The sequence below is a fragment of the Uloborus diversus genome, unplaced genomic scaffold (genome assembly GCF_026930045.1).
Source record: "Uloborus diversus isolate 005 unplaced genomic scaffold, Udiv.v.3.1 scaffold_216, whole genome shotgun sequence".
In the NCBI taxonomy this organism is placed as follows: domain Eukaryota; kingdom Metazoa; phylum Arthropoda; class Arachnida; order Araneae; family Uloboridae; genus Uloborus; species Uloborus diversus.
The window spans coordinates 55,722-80,128 of NW_026558369.1; the positions used below are offsets into that span (position 1 = coordinate 55,722).

Consider the following 24,407-nt stretch of genomic DNA (forward strand, 5'->3'; position numbering starts at 1 on the left):
CCCCATGCATAACAGAAATGGACAGATTCGGAGGCAGAGGAATCCTTGTCTAGGGTGGCGTAGTGTTGAGCAGTCTTACACCACTACACATCTTTGATGTAGGTATTGTCAATGCACATTGTTATAGGAATGGGATCCTTGAAAGTATATGTGAAGTTGTGCTGGGGAGCTTTTGGCATAGATTTCATATTTATGGACGATAACTTGCATCGACACAGAGTCCAAATTGTTAATGAATTTCTTAAGGAAGAGAATATTCGACATATGGACTGGCTCTCGAGATCTCGGGATATCAATCCTATTGAACATGTTTCGGATGGTCTAGGAAGAGCAATTGCACAGCATAACCCCCCTCCTAATACCCTCTAAGAGTTGAAACCACTTTTAGAAGAATGGGCTTTGTTGCCCCAAGCATTGATTGACACCCTCTTAAACAGTATGAAAGCTTGTTATGAAGCTTATCTAATAGAGCAAGAGCCTTGGAGCACCAGACCTACATCATTGTATAAAGGCCCAAAATTTTTCTACTTGTCATTGGAAGAGAGGGGGAAGATAGCTATAGTAATGTCGAAAAAAAAAAAAATTCTCACTCGTAAACTGTTAATGTCTACATTTATCTACATTCAGTAAATTATGAAGGAAATTTTTTTTGAAAGTGTGAAAGGTCGTGGATAAGGCGCTCGTGGATAATCAGTAGTTTACCGTAATTAAGTCAAAAATTCTGCTGCAGATTATTTGAGTGCTTATGATTGTGAATGAATAGTTGGAGGTTCGAAAAAGTTTAATTTACTAATGTGATTAGAATAATGCTAGTGTCGAAAAGCATCATATCAGAATTAATAGAAGCTAAAAAAGGTCAGAATGCTATGTGAAAATAAGTTGATAGTTGTGAAAGGAATACACACTTCAAGCAAATCAGTAATTAACTCCGAAGTTGAGAAAAGGAATATTACATTTCTGGTCAGCTGTAAATCTTGCAACTCTTACCGATACACCATTACCTGTCGAACCTTTTTTCAGCAGTCTACGTTTGGAAAACTTTGATTCTCATTTTACAAAAACTATTTTTTTTTTAAATCCTGAAGTTGAACCTTACAATGTATGGTAAAAATTTCAGACAGAACAGAAATTCAGTACTTGATTTAATATAGAAACATTTGATAAAGTTTTAATAATTAAGCAGCACAAACACACATTTATGAATTACTAGAGATTAATGAATCAAAAGAAAAAGCTGAAAAACATATTACCAAGCTATACTAAAATTCAAACAGCTGCATTATAAATTTAATATAACTAATAATTTATTTTCAGTGCACAAATCATAACTCACAGACTAACTAAAGGATGAATTAGAATAAAGCAATCAGTTAGTACAAGAGTATTCACAACCACACATTTAGAAACAATTGTGTTTGAAATAATGTAATTTAAATTTGAATTAAATAATGCACAATTCAGTTTTTCCTAAATATTTCTTCTTTCACTAGAGTGATACTCACATCCATGCTGTCTTCCCCTTCACCATTTGCATCAGAAGCTGCAGCTGCAGCTCTTGCAGCTGCTTCAGCTGCAGCAGCTGCAGAGGCTTCGGCCTTTCGTTTTTCTTCCTCTTCTTGGTCCAACTCTTTGATACTCTCCTCAAGAACATTTGGCCAAAAGTCTCCTTCAAAATAGGGCAATTCTGAAGCACTTTTTAAATTATCTTCTGTGGCTTGTTTCAGAATATCCTATATAAAAAACACATAAGTATTAACTGGAGGGAGGGAGGGGGGGAATGTAACAAGATGCACAACATGATTAAAATAAGTCAGTGAATGGCTTGAATTAAAGCATAATCTTGAAATAGAGGATGCAAATGCAAGTGAAACTTAGGCGAGTAATTTTCCTTGCAATTTTCCAAAATTTTATTTTGTACGGTCATTTACTGTACGCTATTGAAAATTGATGTTTTTAACACACTTAACAGAATTTTTCATTGTAAAAATACCTCACTGTTCAAGCAACAAAGTTTTCTCATATGATAACAAGAACACATTATCAAGCATACAAAATTAATCAAAATTAAACTGCTGCAGGCACTAAAAATATACATAGCTGTTCAATAAGTAAAAAGACTAATTTTACTGCAGCATGTCTGTTGTCTGTATTAATAAAAGCTACTGACAGTTGGAGCATTACAGACTCATGGCCCTGAGTATCACGTGATTGAATTGAAGCCTGTTGACGGGTGCCTACAAGAAATAAGACTAATTTTACTGCCGCGAAACCAATCATCGGAATGTTAATTTCTGTGGCATGAAAAATGTCTGTTGTCTGTATTAACAAAACCTACTGATAGTTGGCGCGTACAGACTCATGTTCCTGAGTATCATGTGATTTAATTGATGCCCGCTGGCGGGGACCTGCAAGACGAAGCCAGTTGCCAAAATGGAAGCATCATTGGAACAAAGTTATGCAATTAAAGTTTGTTTTCGTCCGCAAAAATCTGCATTGGAGATTTTTGATATGATACGATGAAGCAATGTTTAGAGCCAGTACTTTTTGCTGGCATAAAGCTTTTAAGGAAGGCAGGCAGAATATGGAAGATATTGAACATGAAGGACAACCTTCAACGTCCATCACAAAGAAAATGATTAACACTGCTGGTATTATTATCAAGGGAAATCTCAGAATTATTTTACATAAGTGAGTTCTGGCTGTTTCCTCAACTTAAGAAACCATTATGAGGCAAACATTTCGAAAACAACAAAACATGTCTTAACTCTACGAAGGCAGTTTTGAAGTAGCTCTCACAAACTTGACATTCACAGGTTTTTAAAAGTGGACAGAACGTTGGAATAAATGCATTTAGTCCTACAGAAGTTGTTTTTAAAAACCATGTGAATTATGACGATTCAAGTTGTTCTGTACTTTTTATAAATTTAGTCTTAGTCATTACTGAACAGCCCTCGTAAATCTATTTTTATTTTTCATAAGACATTTTAAAAGCAGCAAAAAAAAAAAAAAAAAAAAGATTTGCATTAAAATCTGATAATCGAAATATTTTGCTTCTGTAAAACTTCCTTACTGTATAAAATAGTGTAATAAAGGGTATTTAGAGGTGTAAAACTAGATATAAGAATCATGAATAAGAAATTTAACCCTTGTATGACATATATATGTCACAACAAAACCAATCTAGAAGAATTTAGAGAGTCAAAATGCACGTTTTTTGGTTGCCTGCATACAATCTTACTCTCCAAATTCTTACAGACATCATGGGGAAAAAAAAAACTAACCAAAGTGCATTTAGGAGTAATTAAAATGGAAATTTTTGTGGAAATGTAAGTGATTACTTTTTTATGAAGACAATAACATCCTCTTCATTTTGCAAGGAAGTAAAATGTGCTCATCTTTGTATCGTAATACTGAATATTTTAGTATTTACGATTTTTTTTGGATGATACAAGTCCTCAGTAATCCAAGGCAGGGGCAGATTTAGTCTATTCAAGGGGGTAGCGGTTTAAATTCGAAAAAAGCCATCCCTAGACCAGTCAGGTAGGGGAGAGGTCATGGAGTCATTTGCTCCCCTAGGAGCTTTGAAAAAATATTTTTATATATAAGTGAGAGTGGTTTTTGCTAAGCAAAATACAATGCTTTTGATATTTTTTTTTTTACAATGTGAACATTTTTTTGAACATGGGGCTCATAGGACTGAGTCCTGTATTCTGATTTTTTGCCAAAAATAAGTGAAAACAAAGTAAAACAATTCCCATGGAAAAAAAGATAGGTTCTGATGATATTTTAAATATTTAACCAGGATTACCCCAATGAGTCTCCCAACTTGCTCCAAATGTTCATGCTTTTGAACTTTACACCTCTCTAGTCCCTCAGAAGAGTGTTAATGGCTAATATAACGCTCCCCTTCCCTCAAAATAGAAATAATGGCTATAAAACTGTCGAAAACTGAAAAAAAATCGGGGTTTATTTCCAAAAAGTGAGACGTATAGACAGGGGATAAACGGCAGTCCTTTTTGGATTTAAGTGGTCATTTTACATTACAATCAGCGAAAATAATGTCAGAAGTACTTGGAAGGGTTTTTTTTTTTGCTGTGAAGTGTTATTAAAGGTTTAAAAGTGGGGAAAATTTAAAAGTGGGTAATGCATTCATCCTCGATTACACTACCGTCTAAAACTAAGTTACAGCAAATTTATAGAATTTATTGATTGAAATAGTAGCAACTGCAAGTAATTTCTTCAGTTTCATATTATTGTTTACAGCACCCCCCCCCCCCCCCCCCCGTAAATCTGCCACTGATCCAAGGTGGAGTTGAACCCCAGTTATCTCTGTTTCTCAAGACTCTACTGTATATAAGATGATGAATTGAATGTATTGCCAAATGGCAATATGCAGTACAGCCTTACAAATTAACTTTATTATCCTACATCAGACTCAGTCCAACATAGGACTCGCAACTGAAGTGTCCTGGGTTCGATCCCAGCCAGTTGAAGATCCTCCAGGTTCGGTATATAATTTTGTGGACTTAATATCTCTGAACACAATCTTAGGATAGTACTCTCCAGTTACATTTTCTAATGTTTACGATTTACCAGGAGGGAAACCTTTCTTTTTCTTTAAATGGACTCAGAGTGTAAAGAACCAATAAAATAAAACTGACTTCCCAAAATAACCAATGTTAAAAGCAAAGTTGTTTGGCAAAAAACAGCAGCACATGATATCTGGTTGACAGAAATTACAGTTGTTTTTAGAATTGTTATCAAAAGTGGTACAAAATCAGACTGAAAAGTAAAAGAAGGAGCACTATGGTAGCATTTTCTTTCCCTCTGCCTATATGTTAAAGAGTTCATTCAAGCAATATAGCAGGCAGTAAAAGAAAAAAAAATAATAAGAAGGAACTGATACATTAGTATGTCGCCGCCTCAGAGCAACAGTAGAATATCTTAGTGTTATTCCTGGGATTAGATGTCTTACTGTTGCTCTGAGGTGACGATGTAAAGTACAACCTCATTTATTTTACCTAATTGGGGCAAACCACAATTCAGAAATACACACAAACATTTTATTAACAATAAATCGAAACGAAAAGCAAATGCTTAGCATACTTATATAATCATAACTTAAAACCATTAACTATGTGAATAAAATGCTGCAAATTTAATCTATATCATACAAAGATTTAGGCCAAGAAAGGCAGCATAAAAAGTTCTAATGTAACTTTTTTCTTTTTCCATCTTTTTTTTTTGTGCAAAAATGCCGACTTTCCACCAGAAATAAATGACTATTCCCACGACTTGGGTGGTTGCCACACTAAATATGATTTTGATGGTTAATATTGATGAATCAAAGGCAGGATTTATCTAATTAGTATTACGTGTAAGAAAAGAGGGGATTTTTTTTGCCAGTTTTCTAATTTTAAAATTTGTTATCATTACCATCATTGCATACATTTTTGACTACAGTAAATAATTTCATGCTTTTACTAATTAGAAAGCAACAAAAAATGCAGTTATTCTTAAACAAGTGGATTAAGCTAAAAATTTGTTTTTTTTTTTAAATCAGCATTAAGGGTAGTATAAATATAGTATGGGTGAAATATGAAAGACACATTAGCAGTAGACAATAAATGTTATCTGTATCCAAAATTATTCTGTACATTGACTCAATTGTGAATCCAGCAGACAACCCAAATATATTCAACAAAATTATTTTTGAGTCACAGACAATAAAAATAATACCTTATAATCCATTACAATCCTATCCATTATACCCTTGTCCAGCATTTTCTTGTACCATTCTTGCAAACGCTTTGGTTTAGGAATCTTTTGCTCTGTAGGATGGCAATGAAATATGTAATCATCTCCTTCACTAGGTGGACAAGCCCAAATGTGAGCCATGGTATATCTAAATAATAGAAAAATATAAACCATATCAGGAATATATATGTATATATAAATAAATAAATACAGTACAAAATATTTAATAATTTATTCATGCTACACTTTGCAACCTTGAAAACAAATTACATTTACGCGTAAGTGAGAAGTAGCAGTATTGAAATAAAGTATGACGAACAACTGTTTTGAATTATTTTTTCAATTATAAGCAAAATTCATAAGCTTGAAACCTTGGAAGAATTGCAATAAAAAGCATAGTAAGAGCACACATGTTTGGCCTCTAAGTAATGGTCAAGCTGAGCACCATATAGTACAGAAAAATCTGCAGGCAGTTCAATTAAAATATAAAATTTTTTAAGAAAGTGTTAAGACACGATGCTGATGATAAAATAAATTTTGTATAAAGTCAAATAGCTCAATATATTATTTTTTAACAAGATCAATAGACGAGGATTTTAACAGAATTTTTGCATCCCTGGGGAGAAAAGTGACCTAAATTCTAAAACAAAGGGACCTTTAGCTTAGCTCTTTAGCTTTAAAGTTGGAGAGGTACGCATCAACCGACAGTAATTAGTAATTGGCCACAAAGTCAATGATTTATAATTGGCAAAAACTTACAGATTAATCAGTACAAAAAATTATTAAATTAAATTAAATTTTTTTCCATACATCAAACCATGCTGAATGATTTTATTACAACTACCAAGTTTCGAGCTTCAGCTGTCATACTCAAATTCAATTAAAAATTTATAAATTGTCATGGTAGGATTGTGAATAATATACTCAGAGTTTAAGGGGAGGGGGGGTATGCAAATGGTTAAAACGGGAAATTCAAAACAAAGTTAAAACTTAATTGAAAAAAAAAAAAGGCTGAACCATGACCAAGAAGCATCAATGATGTTTTAGAGCTTTAACAGAAAATTGTTAACAGGAGAAAAATTTTAAATCACACTCCTAAGCAAAGGAGAATCATTAAAAAAAAAAATTCTTCAATTTTTTAATTATCGATATACTTTTACACACACAGCAAACTAGTAAATATTTATATTCAAATATCTGTCTTAACAATAGTTTCCAAAGTGAGTGAAGTGATACCCTGGTGTGCCACAGGGAGAGGCTAGGGGTTCTATGAAATCTTTTTTGTTAAATAAATAAAAGTATTATGGCTACTCAAGAAACTCACCCGGTTTCAGATATTTGACTTCAATAAAAAATAGAAAGGATAGTGCACCATATTAAGAGCCTAAAAAAAGTCTTTTGCAATAAGCAAAAAGGAGCTCGAATCCTGTTATTGAATACTTACTGATTTTTCCAAAAAAAACTAGCAAATATGTAAACATGTTTATCTATCTCTATATACAAATACACAGTGCAATTTTTACATGAATGAATTCAAGTATGTAAAATAGAGATAGTGTACATGACTGGGGTGTCACAAAATGTTTTAAATCTTCACAGGGTGCCCGATTTGCAACAGTCTGGGAAGCCTTGTGTTTTTTGTAGCTGTCATTAAATTAATTTATCTGAGCAATAATTGTTCTGGACTTTACCAACATGATTGGGAATAGGACACATTTTGCTGTTTTGTTTTGATTGTGCAGTACTCTTAAGTGTCTGCTTTTGAGTTACATCCCACTCAAAAGTTTAGGTAAGCATATTTTCATTTTATGTCTTTAAAAAAAAGGGGGGGGGGGGGCATTTGAACTCTTTAAAATGTTGCATTTGATGTTTGAATGTTTTGTTATTTTTAAAATCAAAAACGTCAAATTTATGTTGAATTCAGAAAAGTACACATCTCTTCTTTCTTTGCCATCTTTTATTTCATCTTCAGAAATAGTTTTTTGAATGAAGATCACTATTGCAGTCTTGACTATTTTTGTATAATTCACTTATTTAAAATGAACTTTACTCCTCTAAAAAATGTTAAGCAGCATTTTAATGCCTTGAGGAAAATTCTAGCAATATCTCTGTATGTAATACAGCACAAAAATACAACGTATTACTAATGAATTATACGATGATGCATACTATGTCTCCAAATAAATAGTAAACGCTTTGAAAGGAATTAAGGTGTAATTGATGAACTGAAGAGAAGAAGTGTACTATTTTGGGACTTGCTGATGCAGTGAAGCACATGAGGAGGGGGTCAGAGCAGAAGACTGAAGTCTCGGAAATTGTAGGGAAGAGATTTCAGAAGTTTCAGGCTCATTTGGAAATACTTTCGTCCTGGCGAGGAGGGGGTGGAGGGTTCTCTGTAGCATTTGAGGGGGCCAATGTTGGGATGGGCACTCCTTGGTGATGTAAGTAAAAATAAAACAATTGTATACCCCAAAACTCATAATTGTCTAAAAAAGAAACATGTAAATGCAAATATAGATACTACAACTGTAAAAAACCGGAAGAACTTACCCTAACTGTTTAGCATAATCAAGGTATCCAAGAAGAATTTCATGATACACTGCAGTTCGATACTGTTTAGGCCTAAAGAAATGCACACTATCCAAATAAGCTATGTAAACACGCCTGAAAAATATTTCAAGATTAATTACACTGAGCACAAATACATTCACTTGATACAACAGGTAACAAAAAGAGCACTAGATAAAAAAATACCTTGTGTTTGGAGGTGAGCATTCTGAACCATATTCTTGCACATGCATCCCAAAAAAGCAAGTATCAACCCCATCTATTTCTTCAAAGGCAAACAGAGCTTTTGCTCTGTAAGGAAACTGTTCAGGCCACTTCCCTGTATCGACATATCTAAAAATATTTGAAATAATAGTCATTTTCCTGCATCAACATAAATTTAAAGATGTAAAAATACAAAGGACGAATTAGTTTCATTGCAGTCCCCCCCCCCCCCCGCCTTGGATGAAAAACTTAACAGCTGAATATAATTTTAGATAAGAGATAAAACAAACAAACCTCAGGCTAAAGAAATTAAATTGAAACAAAGGATCTCACTGCATTTTTTGTATGTACACTTCTCAATTTTCTCTAAAAATGCTCAATAAATTAGCACAGCATTTTATCAGCACTGTGAGTGTTTTGTGAATACAAAAATTGTAACTTTTCTATCAATAAATTATGCCACAAAATGAATATTGATGCAACATATATAAAAAGTCAACCATGATGCCATAATACACTGAATGATCAATACTGCAAACAAATGAAACTTAATAGAATAGAATGTCTCTTCATAAATTGAATGCTAAATTGCCTTATAATAAGCAACTACTTCAAATAGCCTCTCTGCCACTCTTAATTAAAATCAGGTGACATAATCACAAAAGTAATGGATTGAAAGTTTTTCTGACAAACTTGGGAATAGTTTTTTTTTGCAAGAAGCAAAAAAAACTATTCCCCACAGCTTTACAAAACCTATACCCAGCTTAAAATATCATGACTACATAAACACAATCTAAGTGCTTAAACACATGTAATCAAGGTTACAATTCTATCTAAAAATAAAAAAAATAAAAACAAAGGGTTCATATACCAAAAATTGGAGTTTAAAGGAAAATACTTTGACAATTATTCATTACTTTTTTTTTCCAAATCTTCCCTTTAACCCTGATTCATTCTTTTACAGATTTCCAATTACAACAAAGGACTAGTGCAAGGTGCTAAAACTCTTTCAAGTAGTTAAGGACAAAAGAAGCACCCTTAAATTTGATGAGAATTGAAAACATGGTTTGTTTGCAGGTAAGTTACTGCTTGACTGCTGTTGTTTAGCTTTAATATAATAATCAAAAGTAATTTGAAACCATGCATTGTAAACAAGATTCTTTTACATTATAAATGTTTGGTTAAGAAAATCATACTTGTGGATGACAATGGATGAAAAAATTCTCATTTACATAGAATTTCTGCAAACTGTTTTCCAATATAGAATTTAATGATAACTTTATGATTTCCTGGTTCTGTCAACACATTTGCAGCTGCGAGTCAGTGAATTATCTGAATAACTCATGTGGGTGCAGTCAGTTATAGGACAGCAGCCATGATTGCATAATGGATTTAGTCATTGAAGGACTATGTTAAGGAGAGAAAACTTTTTACGTTTCATCTTGATTCCAAAATGGAAATTAAGGGTAAAATTTTCGTTCTGTCGCAAACTCTTTCTCTGTGATTTTATCCAGTAGGAAATGTGTCTTAGAGCAGAAGTTACCCTGATTTTAGTAATATTTTATTTTCTTAAGTTATTTTTAAATAGCAGTTATCAAAATTAAACCTCACCTTGCCCTCATACCAGGTTTAACCTCGACAAACTTTTCTGAGCTTGACACAACTCTAATTGTAACTTCTCCAGCTCCGCAGTCTTTCTTCTTCAAAAAACCGTTCACACGATTTTCAATGTATTGCCCGAGTTTTGATTGCTGAAGCCCTGTTGAAAAAGAAAGTTGGGGGGAAAATGTTAAAATTGAGGAAAAACAATAGAATTTCAAAAAAAAAAAAAAGAAATCAATTCATTTGATTTTGTCATTAGTGCCATTGACACAAAAAAATTTCACAAGGAAAAACTTACGTTTTGATGTAAACTTATTTTCTTTCTTCTTTTTTCCTTTGCTTTTTAAACAGTTATCACAGGTAAATCTGAAAACAATATTGACAATGTAAAATTTGAAAAACAATTGTAAAAACTAACAGCAGCCAGTTAACATTGTTCATTAAAGTAAAATCAATTATTCAGACAAAATATATTTTGCATGCAAAATGCATAGAGACATACCCTTCCGGCCAAATCACTTCAAAATGAAGAGCACATATTTGATGGAGCTTACGCCCGCAATCGCTGCACTCCACAAATCTAAAAAAAAAGAGTATTAATGTTAATGATTTTTCTAAATATAGCAACACCAATTTTAAATAAAATCATCACCAAAATAAATCAACATTTTGTAGAAGGAGAAAAATTAATATGATGGGTAATTTCCACAGCTTCTTTCCTCCTCAATTACTGCAAGAATTCAAAAAAAAAAAAAAAAAAAAAAAAAAAAAAAAAAAAAAAAAAAAAAATTGGGGAACATAACTAAAATGTGTGGAAGTCTTGAAAGAGTTAAAACCTTTAATCTATTGAACAGATAGCAATTGATATGGAATTTGACAGCAGGGCTGCCAACCTTTTTCAGACAGTAATGTGTAGTATGAATGGAAAATATATGTGTAGTTTTAAGTGTTAAAGTGTAGTCTTCTAACTTGCACAAGGTCTTCTTACCACCCACCTTTAACCTTCTACCACCATGAATAACATGAGAGAATTAGATCTTTTATATGCTTAAAAATACAGTTGAACTTATTTAAAAGGAGCCCTAAATAAACGAAAACCTGGATTTAGCGAGTATTTGATTGGCACAATGTTAAATCTATGGGAGCAGAACTCTTTTAATGAACAGTGAGCAATATTTTTGATTCCTAAATTTTCTATTGCCTTTCTGCTCAGCCTACCCTTTTGTGGAAAAAATCCTTTTGCTTTGGAAGTCAATCTGAAGTTATAGATGAGTCAAATCTTGAGAACAATAATTGACAGCACTTTTTTCAAAATTTATTATAGAGAAACATTCGAAAATTATATATTTATTGATGCCAATGTTATCGCTTCTAAAGATACTCTCAACTCAAATTCATGTTATAAAATATTGGGGGGGGGGGGGGGGGACAAAAGAAAGCGATGATGATAAAAAATGTTTAGAATTTGAAGCTGAACTACCCCCTACAAACTTGACGACTTTTGATGTGCAAAGTATAATTCTAACTTTTTTTGCTGCAAATGACGATGTTTCTTTTGGCCATGTGCATTCTTTGAAAAACAACAACACAAGAAAGGGACAAGAAGACTGTTCAAAGTAAATGAACCAATTTCTTTGGTTTTAAATCATCAAATTTTTAGTAGGATGTGTTATAACTGTTAATTGTCCAAAATATTAAAACACTTACAAGATGAAAAAGATTTGAAATTTTGAACATGGGAAGCAATTTTAAGTGACATATGTATTTAGTGCAGCCATCTTTACAAAAAAAAAAGTAATTTCATGAAAAAGTAAAATAAGCTTATCTTCCATAACAAGCATTAATTAACTTCCAACTGTCCAAAGTATTAAAATATTTAGAAGATGCAAATGATTGAAATCTTCAACACCAGACACAATTTCCCACTACGTGTAATGTTTGCTTTGAGATTCCACAATACATGATATAACACAATAAGATATAACACAATAAGAATATCTTTTTTGAAATGCTATATAAATGCATCTAGTTTTGAAGACGTATACAAGTGAATCAAATAATTTTAAGATAAATAAAACAATTTATGTAGCCCGAGAAAGAAAATGCCACTTACGGCTCTTGTTCCAAATGATCATTTTTCATTTCTACAAATTGTTCTTTCTTGATATTTCTGAAAGAGTGAAAAGTATTTCGCATGAAGAAGTTTTATTAACACTTTGGTAAAAGTTAAATCCACACTTCTTTAGTAGCATCAAAAGATTTTAGTAAAATTTTCAGGAGAGGAAAAAAAAAAGGGAGGGAAAAGATCTAAAAACATGCATAATTGAAAAAAATCCCACAATTTGTGTTAGATTTTTTTTTCTTTCAGCGTTTAATACATTTAAAATATAAAAAAAACTTACGTTGGTGGCTGAGTTGGATCATCTCCTAGCGTAACAATATCACCAGGAATTTCAGAAAAGCATTTTTGGCAATATGTATACCTATAAAGTAAAAAATATGTTAAAAAAAGTAAATAAGTAAAAGCGCTACTTACTCCAATAGTTTAAATTTGAAATATAAGAAAAAAGTAAAATAAAAAGTGCAAACCTGTTCTGATAGCTCCAGTACTTAGCATCTCTGGGGATTGTACAAAGCTGTTTACCATAGCAGCATAAAACTTGGGGCTGAAAAACATACTTCCTTCCACAGCAATAGCCAAGAGAGGCCATTACAGGATCAATTTCTTGTTCAAAAACTTCAGCAAGCTTTGGAATAAAAACCGATGATAAATATTTTATACGTTTTTTTCTAACATGTCTTTAAAAAAAAAACATAATTCCCCTAATACATCTTACTACAAGACTAAGCTAACTTTGTATCATATGAAGTACAGAAAAAACGATCAGCCTTTTAAAGTGACCATTAAAATGCAATCATTTCCTTGTTATATGTCACTAAAGAGCAGTTCTGTCATCTTTCAAGAGCTGAAATTGAATTAAATGAGCTTTTTCAAATACAAATACAAAAGTGACGACCAGCAACAGGCTCTGGGCCCAGCTAGACTGGTCCTAGTCAATTTACAATCCCCAGTGAAGATCAATGGCCCTCTTAAAACTGTCTACTCCTTTGCTCATTACCACCTCTTCCGGTAAGCTGTTCCAAGGTTCCACTACCCTGCTAAAATAATAATTTTTCCTAATATCCATGTTAGCCTGAGATTTAAATAGCTTAAAACAATGACCCCTTGTCCTGTTTTCAGTGCTAAACTTTAACCCCGTAACATCTTTCGTTTTAATAAATTTAAACAGCTGAATCATGTCCCCTTGTGTTTTGTGTTTTTTTAAGATATAATCCATGTTGAGGGTAATTTGAGGTTACAAAGATCCTCTCTTATAAATCAAAACTTTATAAATAACATAGTCTATTACAAAATAAGAAAAAATTTAAAAAAAAAATTAACAGATAAAATTTAAAATATATATTTGCTCATATATACCACAAGAAAAGTTTAAATGACTAAACAATTAGAGAAGGTCAAAAACCCTTTTAATTTAAACCACAAGTTTCCATTTGATTATTTTTGTTTCTTTTTAATTTTATGTTTTATTATAATTATTTATGCAGAAACTACCATAGTAAAATGCTTAGTTTTTGAAAAATATTCAACTTGGCATCAATAGCTACAAAAGGTTCATAAAAATATACAGTAAAACCCCTCCTAACAGACACCCTTCTTATGCAGAGAATGTTTAATTCCCTGGTTCCAAGGCAAATAACATTATTAAACCTGTCCTGCAGACACCCCACTATTGGGGACAGAAAAAATTTCCCATTAGTGAGGGATTTTACTGTATATTTATTTGAAATGTAGACTATGATCCCAATAATAGTTCCAATTCTTTTATAATGCCAAAAATCTATCGTCCAGTTTTAATAGTTTGAAAGAGAAACAATGAAACTTTAAATTATGCTACATTCACTTCACATGTGTTCCCTCAAGGACAATGGCACCCCCCTATCCGAAATGAGATTTAAAAAACCCTCTAATTAAACACCTATAAGAATTTAGATGGAGCAGTCTGCGCCATTTTCCCTTCCCTTGGGGACACCCCTGACAAACTATTTTTTAAACAGTTCCACTTTTTAAATATCTCACTTTTTAAACAGTTAGTTGATCAAGAGTAAGGAAGCAGTTCAGTGACTTCAAAATAATGAAAAAGTGACCACCAGTTTTTGAAAGATAAAACTGAAATAAATTAATATTCACTTTTTAAGATACATCTAACTCATAACCTATTCAAAAATAAGGATGATTAAAATTGATACCAATGATCACATTTTTGAAGACGCATTTACTATGAGGCCTAAATCCACATGTGTTAAGTTTAGAAATAGAAGAAAAAAAAAACTTTTTAAATGCAGGGAGGGGATCCGTTGTTGTGGTACCCCCAGCACCTAACACATGGGTGCTCACACAAACATCTCTCCCCCCCCCCCAAGCTTTAAATGTCTTATAAATTTTATAAGTGCGTAAAATTTTTTAATGTTTTAAATCTCAGCCCCCACCCCCATTTTCAATGGTAAAAACTGCTAAGATGATCTATAGCAGCGTAATGTTCCTAAAAACCTTATTCGCTTATACAGTTGAACTCTTATAATGAGTACGAAAGAATTTAAATATTTGCTTGCCACAAAGGAGTGCTCGTAAAAAACAAATTCAGGAAAACTCATAAAACTTCACACATACTTGCTTTGTTTGTGTTTAAAGTATCAACTCTGTTAACTTAATTTGAAATATTTTTTGTCTTTCTTATTGTTTTTTTATCTTTTGGGGACTCGAATAACATCGTCTTTTGCGCCCCTGGCTTTGATAACCGTTTGAACTTTTTCTACAAACAAGAAGCTCTTGAGTATGTGGACTGTTATGTTTAGCTTAAATTTGTTCACATTTGTCAATATTGTGTTTCCTTTCATTATATTTTTTTAAAACCTGCATGAGATTTAGTTTGAGCTACAATGTCCACGTAAGTATATCTTGGAACTGATAACATTCTCCTCAACAAATATATAACTTTCAAATACTTTTCTGCTCCACAAGTTGAAAAAAAAGGGGGCATCATCACTTGTTCTCATTATTTACGGGTTATTGCTAACTTTAAAATGTTTATGGAAGTTTTTCAAAAAGGAATTTATGAATCCCAAAAATATTGCTAGTTTTAAGCAGTTTGCTTGTTAAAAATGAGTTATGCTCTCCTAGAATTAACATTGCACCAAACAAATTTTTATTTCCTTGCTAAATACGAGTTCTTGTTGAATCATGGCTTATTATAAGCGAGTTGGACTGTATTATAATCCTAAGCGGTAACTTATTAAGTTAAGGGGAAACTGTACTGAGATAAAGTTATGTTTTAAATTATTTTCTAAGCTATGAAAAGACAAAATGTACTTCTTACTACCTATTAACAATTTCAATTTCTGTCAAGTAATCTAATTAATTCTTTAAATCATATCTAATTCTTTTCAACAACTAATAGTCAATGTATAAATCTAAAAAGTTGATAAATAATACCCATGGAAAATATAACAATATCTCTTTTAATTTCTATATCTGAAGTTTATTGACTTATCATTATCAATATTATGAAGCCAAGCAAAGGGGTTTAGCAATATGATGATACAAGAGAGGGGTGATCGTCCCTCCATCAAGGAAGTCTGCACTGACAATGTTTCGGAATCCAAGTCCTAAAACCACAAATGTTGTCCATCTTTTTTGACGTTAGGAGAAAGAATGAGGCTTAAAACTAAAACTCTCTTCCAGAAACTCCTAGGTAGACAACCTACAGTGATGTTAGGAGCAGGGGTGCAGAAAATGTTTTTAACACCAACATTTCCCCCAATCTGTATGAAAATTTCCACAAAATTTTACAATATGCTATATGTTTCAGATAAAAATTCATTCTTATTACTATAGGTAGAGATAGTTTTGGGGGAAAAAAAAGCAATTAATCTTTAAAACTAATAGAATGAACTAGTAGCCTTAGAACTCAGTATCTAAACAGCAAATTAAGTAAATGCATGTAAGTTTTAATTAAAATATCATATCTACATTTATTTTAAATGTAAATTATTATCCAACAAATAGTTGATGAAAATACAAAAAGTGGTGATGCAAAAGAAAATGCATTCAAAATACACTTGCAGAAAAAAAAATGGATTTTTCTTTTTTTTTTTTAAATCGAATCTGCAAAATTTTCCCCAGAAGGTTCAAATTTCCCCCGATCCTAGACCGCCGGATCGGACAAATTCTGCACCCGTGGTTAGGAGAAGAGGTTTGGGGGTAGGTCTACCCCTTCCCCCCTCAAACATTTTGCAAAAATTTAAAGCAAGTGTAGGCCATGTCAAGTAGTGTTAAAAGAAGAAATGGAGTTCAGGGACTTTCCTCTAGTCATCGTTTCAAACTGAAGCGGCAAGAAGAAAATAAAGGAGCAATTTTAGACAACCTTCGATGATGTTAAAAGGAATTGTTTTCAAAATATTCCCACAAGAATTATTACGCAATTAAAGTTTGAAACACAAAACAAACTGACATAGATAGGGATCTCCTGCCCCCCCCCCCCCCCATAAATCCCTTTATTTTAGTTGATTGAAATAAAAATGATGAATCAATCCTCCAGGAAGTACGCAAATTAGATAGGTAGTAAGAAGTAAGTAAAAAACAAATTGCCCCCTCCATAAAGAATTTCTGGATCCGCCCTTGGATGAAGCAATGCCTCACACAAGGTTGAACATTAGCTGTTTGGCTTGTTAGAACTTAACTATAATTCTTACTATTTCATTTTATGTCTTCATTTTTACAGTTAATGCTTTTTGACACTAGAATTATGGGAGGGATCAATTTGAACCCAAGCTAAATTGCTTCTCTGTATTTTCAACTAACTTAATCCTTCTTTGACTTTTCCTAAATCATCGTGCTGTGTCATAATATAAAGTTTTCAAGAAAATTGCATTTTATTTAAAACCCAAGCTAAGTAGTTGTACTTAAAATCCAGGCAGGTTTCATTTTCACCTTTTTGAGCAATAAATAAATGTAAACACATTTACTGATGCTGAAACAGAGTAAAAACTCATAAGGAGACAATTTATAGCTGATTTTGATAGACAAAAAACAAAGTTTTTCTCTTTGATGGCTTTATCGGAAACAAAACATTAAGAAAATTGAAAAGAGTAACCAAATGGACAGATTATTAGAAAAACTCATTGACGTTTCCAATGTATATTATATACTTCCTTGATTAATTTCATTTACTTCATTAAAAATGAAACATTCAGCCAAATGTGTAACAGTCGTCCCCATTTAATCTTGTAACAGATAATCGAATACCCTGCTTATAGGAATATAAATCTGTGGAACAAAAAAAAAAAAAAAAAATCCCATAGTACTATTGTTAAATTTCCCCGCTTAGTTGCAAAAATATTCATATTTCTTGAGCAAAACTCTTTGTTTCAAGTTGAATTTTACATCTCTTTCTTGCAAAAGGTCACTTTTAACAAAGCACAAAAGAGCGTAATCTTATTAATTGGCCTTTAGCTGTAATCCTACCTTTGGTGGTAAAATCCATCAGGAGTAGGTATACACCAATAAGCAAAATTGGCCTATTACTGATTAATCGGCTGTTGATAATCAACTCTGGCCCATTAATGATCATAATGAAGATTTTTAATGCTATCAATTCCTCTGTCACATTTTTTCTTTCTTCTTCTTTTTTTTTGACTTTACGAATAGTGAATTTATTTCTGAAAGACTATTTTTCTCCTCTTTCCAAATTTTCCAAAAATAATTTCAACACTTCACGCAATTTTTTTCAGCAAATTTTCATAGTAATGTTAATAAAATCACATAATGTTAACTAAGACATGAAAACTTAAAAATATTAGGGGCAGCCTGTGGTCAGCAGGCAAATTTAGGAGCATTTTTTTAATCAAATTTATTTTTAAATTGTTAGTAGCCATTTAATCCACAATTTTTATTTATTATTAAAAATATAAGGCTATCTAAAAGCACTATTCTAAAGGGGAAAAGTATTGACTCATGAAACATAATGCAACATTGTATATATTGGAAGAAGAGAGCCACGATACAATTTTTTTTTCCGCTTAAAGCGCTTCAAATGACATTATTTTCTTTCGAAAATGACAGATTTTTTGCTCTAATATTAACCACCAGAGAGCACAGCAAATTTACTTTTCTTAAAGCAAGAGAAACTTCAAACTCTTCTCCTGTAAAATTTTGTTTCTTTGTATTGTGACACTCTTCTTCCAAATGTGTGATTATTCGATAAAATTCCATATTGGCATATTTGCTCAAAATAAAAATTTTAAAAAATATTACTTCAACCATCAGTTTGTAAAAAAATAATAATAGTAAAGTATGTAGATATTTTTTTACATCATTTTTTTTTTTAATTTGTCGAGTCAAAAATTAAATTTAAATTGTTGTATGATATAATCATATGTTTAGTTTTGAGGAACAAAATAACTGAACAAATAACCAAGTTGTGTCACCAACAGTTGGGGTTAGGGTATCATTTTTAACTTTAGGATATGATCCTGATTTTCATTACAAAATAAAACAAAAGCATTTGGGAGTTTTTCTTTTTCATTGGAGAGAGTTAAGGGGAGGTTCTAGTGAGATCATAAACACATTTGCTTATTACTGTTACAATTCTGTCCTTCAAAAGATAAATAGAAATAATATCAATAACTTGTAAAAAGCAGTTGCAAGGCAGGTAAAGGGGGAGATAAATATGTTTTGCATTCCAATTTAAAAGTCCTGTAATTTAATTATTCTTTATAGTGTCATGTGATTCAGCTGTGAGAATTATTCTTAAATATTTCATTCAGTTTTATGCACTTTCTAAATTATTTGTTTTTACTCGGTAATCTTTGATACTGCAATTCTAAAATAATGTTTATTTATTGTTCATATATGTTTTCATCATAGTTTCTTGTTGAAGGTATGCTGAAAAAGTTTTTATTTAAAAAAAATATTTTGTTAAACGGCAAAATTTGGCCGATTATAAACAATCAACCATATGCAGTGACTGGGCTTAAAATGTGTCTTTGATTGGCTCTAGTCCTGTCTTGTCCCATTAATGCCTCTAGGAACTCACTTTCTGTGTAGAAAGTGGTTCCCATGGCTATTTAGTCCTTGTTCTAGGAAGAGACAATTTGTCAATGAACTTGGTTTGAGGTGTGACGAGGAAAAGTATTTGCCGAAATTGGTTGACTATTTATTTTCAGCTCTGCTTCGAACTGATTGTGGAGCAAAATGAATGCAGCAAGGAACGACGTAAGCTTATACATTCCGTTAAAAATTTTGGAAGCAATTACAAATAAGAAAAATCGCAGAGGGATGATTGCGAAAATATTAGGGATTTCTAAACTCAGGATTTGAGAATAAACCAAAACGCTGATAAAATTGAGGAAGAGTTCTTTAAAAAAAATAAAACTAAGAAAATGTAAATTTTTTATGTATTCACATATGTTAGTACAGGCGTCCCTCGTATAACACGGAACTTCTACAACACGGTTTCGATATATCACATAGTACCAAATTTGCGATTATTATAACACGGTTTTGATATTACACGGTACAAGATTTGAATTTAATGCTTCATGGTTTTGATACAACACGAAAGTTATACTTATAAAAGATGGAATTTCACTTTTGTTTAAGACATTTTGTTAATTTTTGATAATAACTCGAATTCTATACTTTGTTTTTATAAAACTTAGTTTCGATACAACACAGTACACATCCCTTGATTTAAATTATTTTTAAGTCTTGTATAACACGGTTTCGATATAACACAATACATCTTAACCTGATTTTTCTCACCCACATACATAATTAATATTAAAAATAAGCAAAAATGTTATTTTAAAAAAAGTCTCATATAACACAGTTTTGATACTACACGGAACGAATTAACCATGTTATACGAGGGACACCTGTCCATGTTTTTTTTTTTTTATCTTTGACATAAAAACATTAAATGTCTTAATTTTGATGAAATTCATGTCTATATTTAAGTAACAAAGAACCATTTATGATTTACTGTAGTAATAATGAATATAATACCTACAAAATGCTTAAAAATATATTTCTTTTATTCCCCGTATAATCGAATAAAGCAGGTCGGAACCGTTGATTGTACTATATTTTTAAGTACCTTAAAACATGAAAATTGATATATTTAAATAGTTACCTTTGAGCAATGTCTATATACTCGAGAAGTTTTTCTGTTATATAGCCAAGCATTGTCAAACATCAACCACACATCTTCAACATACTGCCAAGGATCCTGATACTGTCCTGTATCTAGTTTTCTCTTAATGGTTGACAGATCCATAGGCCTCTTAATGATATCAAAATAATCCTATAAGAATTTTTTACAAACGTATAACTAATTAAATATAAAAGCATAGAACCACACAAAGTATTTCCAACATACTTAAAGTCTACTAAACAATAATTATCACACTAATAGCTGAAATGTACTTCATCCTTTACATCTTTTCTATTAAAAATTTAAAAACTGAGCAAAAATAAAATAAATAATCCTTTAAAAATCTAAAAACAACAAAGCAAGTGGAATTAATTAGATATTTTATTGCATCAATTTTTGCCAGTAAAAATGCAATAGTGTTACACAAAACAAACTTGACTATAACAGGCTTTTTTTTAAGGATCAAATAACATTTTTTGGGTTAAAATACAGACTCTAATACACTTAATGGGAAAGCACACAAATTTTAAAGAGAGAGAAGATGGAGAACAATGTGTATGAGCATAGAAGAGATGAAGTACATTTCCAGTTAACATAAAGGTTCAATTTAAAAAAATTGAAAATAATATAGAATTAGAGCATCTCTGCTGAATGGATGCACGAATATGTTACTGTGAAAGACTGATAGCTGGCAGAGGGAGATTTTCTCTGGTGAATGACAGCATTTGCACAGCAATTTTGTTATAATATAATTAATTGCACTAGATTATCTTGCTGTAACACAGCATTTAGTCGAGGAGTACTCTTTTTCCTATTAGTGTGCAGTTTTCTCTCCAAGTCTCAAATTAGTAACTAACTTTTCTCATTGTCATTTTTTTCTGTGTGTGGGGGTGGGGAGCTCATCTATGATAGGTAACGTTTCTTTATAAGTTACAGACTATTGGTGTAAAACGGCTGGAGATAAGTTCGCTGATTTAAAAAAGTCTGTTTCAACAACAGCCTCTAGCATATTTTAATAATTTTTTAAAGGCCATGACAACTTTATCAAATTGAATTAACATATCATTATCAACTTATAATCACCCTCCCTCTGAGATCGCAGGTATCTCAGACTAATTTGACTTACTCAAATGTAACTTTTAGAAATGTAAATAGATCTGTAGATAAGATAATGCATAGTTGTTTCAACAACAACTGTCAAAACAATTTAATTGCCTACATCATATAGATGTATTTAGTTTTAGAAAAAAATACAGAGCACTTTTCTTAATTTATAGAGCTCTTATTAGTTCCTTACGTTTTGTGATTAAATGTTTGATTCTGATAACCAGATTTTTAAACCTAAGATCGATTTATTAATTCTGTGCCATTTTCGAATAGCACCAAGTATATACATGTTTCTTTCCTATTTAGTCCTCATAATAACAAAACTAAAAGGATATGAATGTGATAAAATCAGGGAAATTGTTTACATTTGCCTTGAAAGCAAAAGATAAATAAATAAATAGCAGCATGGTTTTTAGATTCATTTCGAAAACCTCTGAAATGATAGGTTGCAAATATCAATAAGTGCTTGTCTTATCAGAATATCAGTGATATACTTTTGTTTTAATATCTTATTTCCTTCTCCAATCATGGCTAGGAGTAAAAAACTTTTTTTTTTTTTTGGCAGGATTGAACCTCTTTAGTAACTTTTCACATCAGAAATACTCTTTTACAGAATTTTTAATAACTCTCAGTCTTACTAGTGTGTCTCAACTCATCCTTGCAGTTGAGTGTAAAATTTTCAAAGACTGCAATAGTTTATTTTTCAAAGACAATTTCTTTATGAGTGTGAGTAATAATCTAAAAGTTTTTAACAATCAATAGAAATAATTCTTTATTTTCTAGTATTGCAAGTACCTACCAAGTAATGTTGCAAGCATAAATTTTTTTAGAGCTTAACTCCTTACATGTCTTTTCAATTTTATGCGTATTTTCTCATAATCTATGAAATTCAGGCCATTAATACATGAAGATCATAGAGCTCTGAAACTTCTTTTGTTAGAAAATAAGCCCTGCCTGTATGAGTTAATTTCTATTGAATAAAATTGTTTTATAATGTGATGCATGTTTGATCCATAAAAAATAAGCATGTAGGATTTTCATTTTCGTATTTAAATTCTTATTTCTAAACACTACATGTGACCTTAACAACAGAGCAAAGTATTTGCCACTTCTTTTTGCCTCTCAAGCTGCATCTTCTCTTTTTAATGTGTGTTCTAAATATTAAGTAACCATAATCACATGTCTTTCACAGGCATATCTGGATTGTGTCAGTATTTCACAATAACATATTTTAAATCCCAAATTCGTTGTTATGTGCACTTTCAATGATATTGCTATATTTTTATCTACCTTAAATTTAAATTCAAACAGAAATGCTTTAATTCCCAGAACTTTTAAATTCAAGAAGAAAATTGTTAAACAATATATGTTTTAACCCCACAATCGCGGGCAAGTACGCATTTTGTTTTCTTTATATTTTGTATTTTAGTAGGCAAAATTGTGCCTTTCACCTCAACTCTTACGAATGACACACAATAGAATTTTTCCAAAAGTAAATTTTCAGTGCTCATGAATGTCTCAGACAAGAACTTGCAGTCAATTTGGCTACCATTAAGCACAAACTTGCCTTTAATTGGAGGGTTAAAAATGTAATATTGAAAAATTATGTTAAATATTTTACAAAAACCTAACACAAAAAAACTTTTTTTTTTGCTGTGCTTTTACTTGTAAAATTTTAACAAATTAGAAACTTGGTTAAAATAAAATCAAAAGTTTAGACACAGGACACAGCAACATTGCAAGGATAATAAAGCTCTTATTGCTCATAGCATACCTGGGATGTAGCATTCTTTCACTTTTAAAGCATAGCATTGAATCCTCGTGAAATCCTGTACAATGAATTAATTTAGTACTTAGGCTAGATTGAGATGCACAAAGGCCTGACTTTTGCTTTCATATATTAAAGTGACCTGAACAAAAAAGCCTAATTTTGAAATTCTAATCTACTTTTGATCCTAAGTATCACCATCCAGAAACAAAGGCAAGCAATCAAAGGAAGAAGTGCAACACTTGGTACGAAAACAAGCTTATGCAATGATTAGCCAGAGAGTGTTCCAATCAAATATATTTAATTCTTACTTGCAATTTATTTTCTTTACAATGTCTACAGTTGGTGCCTATTGTAAATTAAAAACATTTATAGAAAGGCATATACACTGGACTTTCACTACCACGCAATTCGACTTACACAAAATGGCTATAACTAGAGTTAACAGTAAGGAATTTAACACAAATTCATTGCCTGTAACACCAAAGTTTTTGGAAGGGAATCGAGGGAGGGAGTATCCTTTGTTATTGGTTACTTACTATTGGTTTTGTGAATGGACTTTCATCCCTTTATCATCATTGAAAGTGAAAGTTCCCACATCATACTAGTCTAAACATGGCTTTGTTAGTGTTTACAAATAACCACTCACAGCATTTTTCGTGCATTTTTTTCAATCTAAATAAGAAAGTTGATGAAATATAATTTCACCCATTTAAAGCTAAGGAAGAGAAAGTTTCTCACAGTTAAAAAAAGGCAAGATCCTCGATATGCAGAACACTGATTATCTGATTACCTGCACAGCACCTACCACCATAATCTTCACATTTTTAATTATAATTTTTACCATTTTAACTACTGTATATACAGTAGTAGCTGAATTTCATTATTATTACTACTACACAGTGTACTTTTTTGTCTCTCTCTGCAATTTATAATTGTTTTTGTGCATGTAAGAGTACATACTTAATGTTGAATAGCGCAGGGTATTATTTTTTTTTTTTTGTTTTTTAATAGTCTAAATTCAGTTTTTTATATGGGAAACATTGTCACATACTCAAGGAATGCCAAAAAAAACAAGTTGAGAGTGTTTATAAGCATTTAAAATAATTGTGTATGTTGATTAAAAGGTC

The 24,407-nt window shown here is 31.6% G+C and overlaps 1 protein-coding gene across 1 annotated transcript in view; it reads right to left on the minus strand.

Annotated features, from left to right (window-relative positions):
* Window positions 1-24,407, minus strand: part of LOC129233154 (CREB-binding protein-like) — a 65,371-nt gene that overhangs the window by 31,322 nt on the left and 9,642 nt on the right. Inside the window, exons 3-13 of the mRNA XM_054867223.1 lie at window positions 20,382-20,552; window positions 12,721-12,878; window positions 12,534-12,614; window positions 12,245-12,301; window positions 10,634-10,711; window positions 10,430-10,497; window positions 10,141-10,288; window positions 8,512-8,658; window positions 8,308-8,421; window positions 5,740-5,905; window positions 1,503-1,730 (exon numbers count right to left, since the gene is read on the minus strand). Coding sequence (XP_054723198.1) covers window positions 1,503-1,730; window positions 5,740-5,905; window positions 8,308-8,421; window positions 8,512-8,658; window positions 10,141-10,288; window positions 10,430-10,497; window positions 10,634-10,711; window positions 12,245-12,301; window positions 12,534-12,614; window positions 12,721-12,878; window positions 20,382-20,552 — 1,416 coding nt within the window. The remainder of the gene's footprint in view (window positions 1-1,502; window positions 1,731-5,739; window positions 5,906-8,307; window positions 8,422-8,511; window positions 8,659-10,140; window positions 10,289-10,429; window positions 10,498-10,633; window positions 10,712-12,244; window positions 12,302-12,533; window positions 12,615-12,720; window positions 12,879-20,381; window positions 20,553-24,407) is intronic.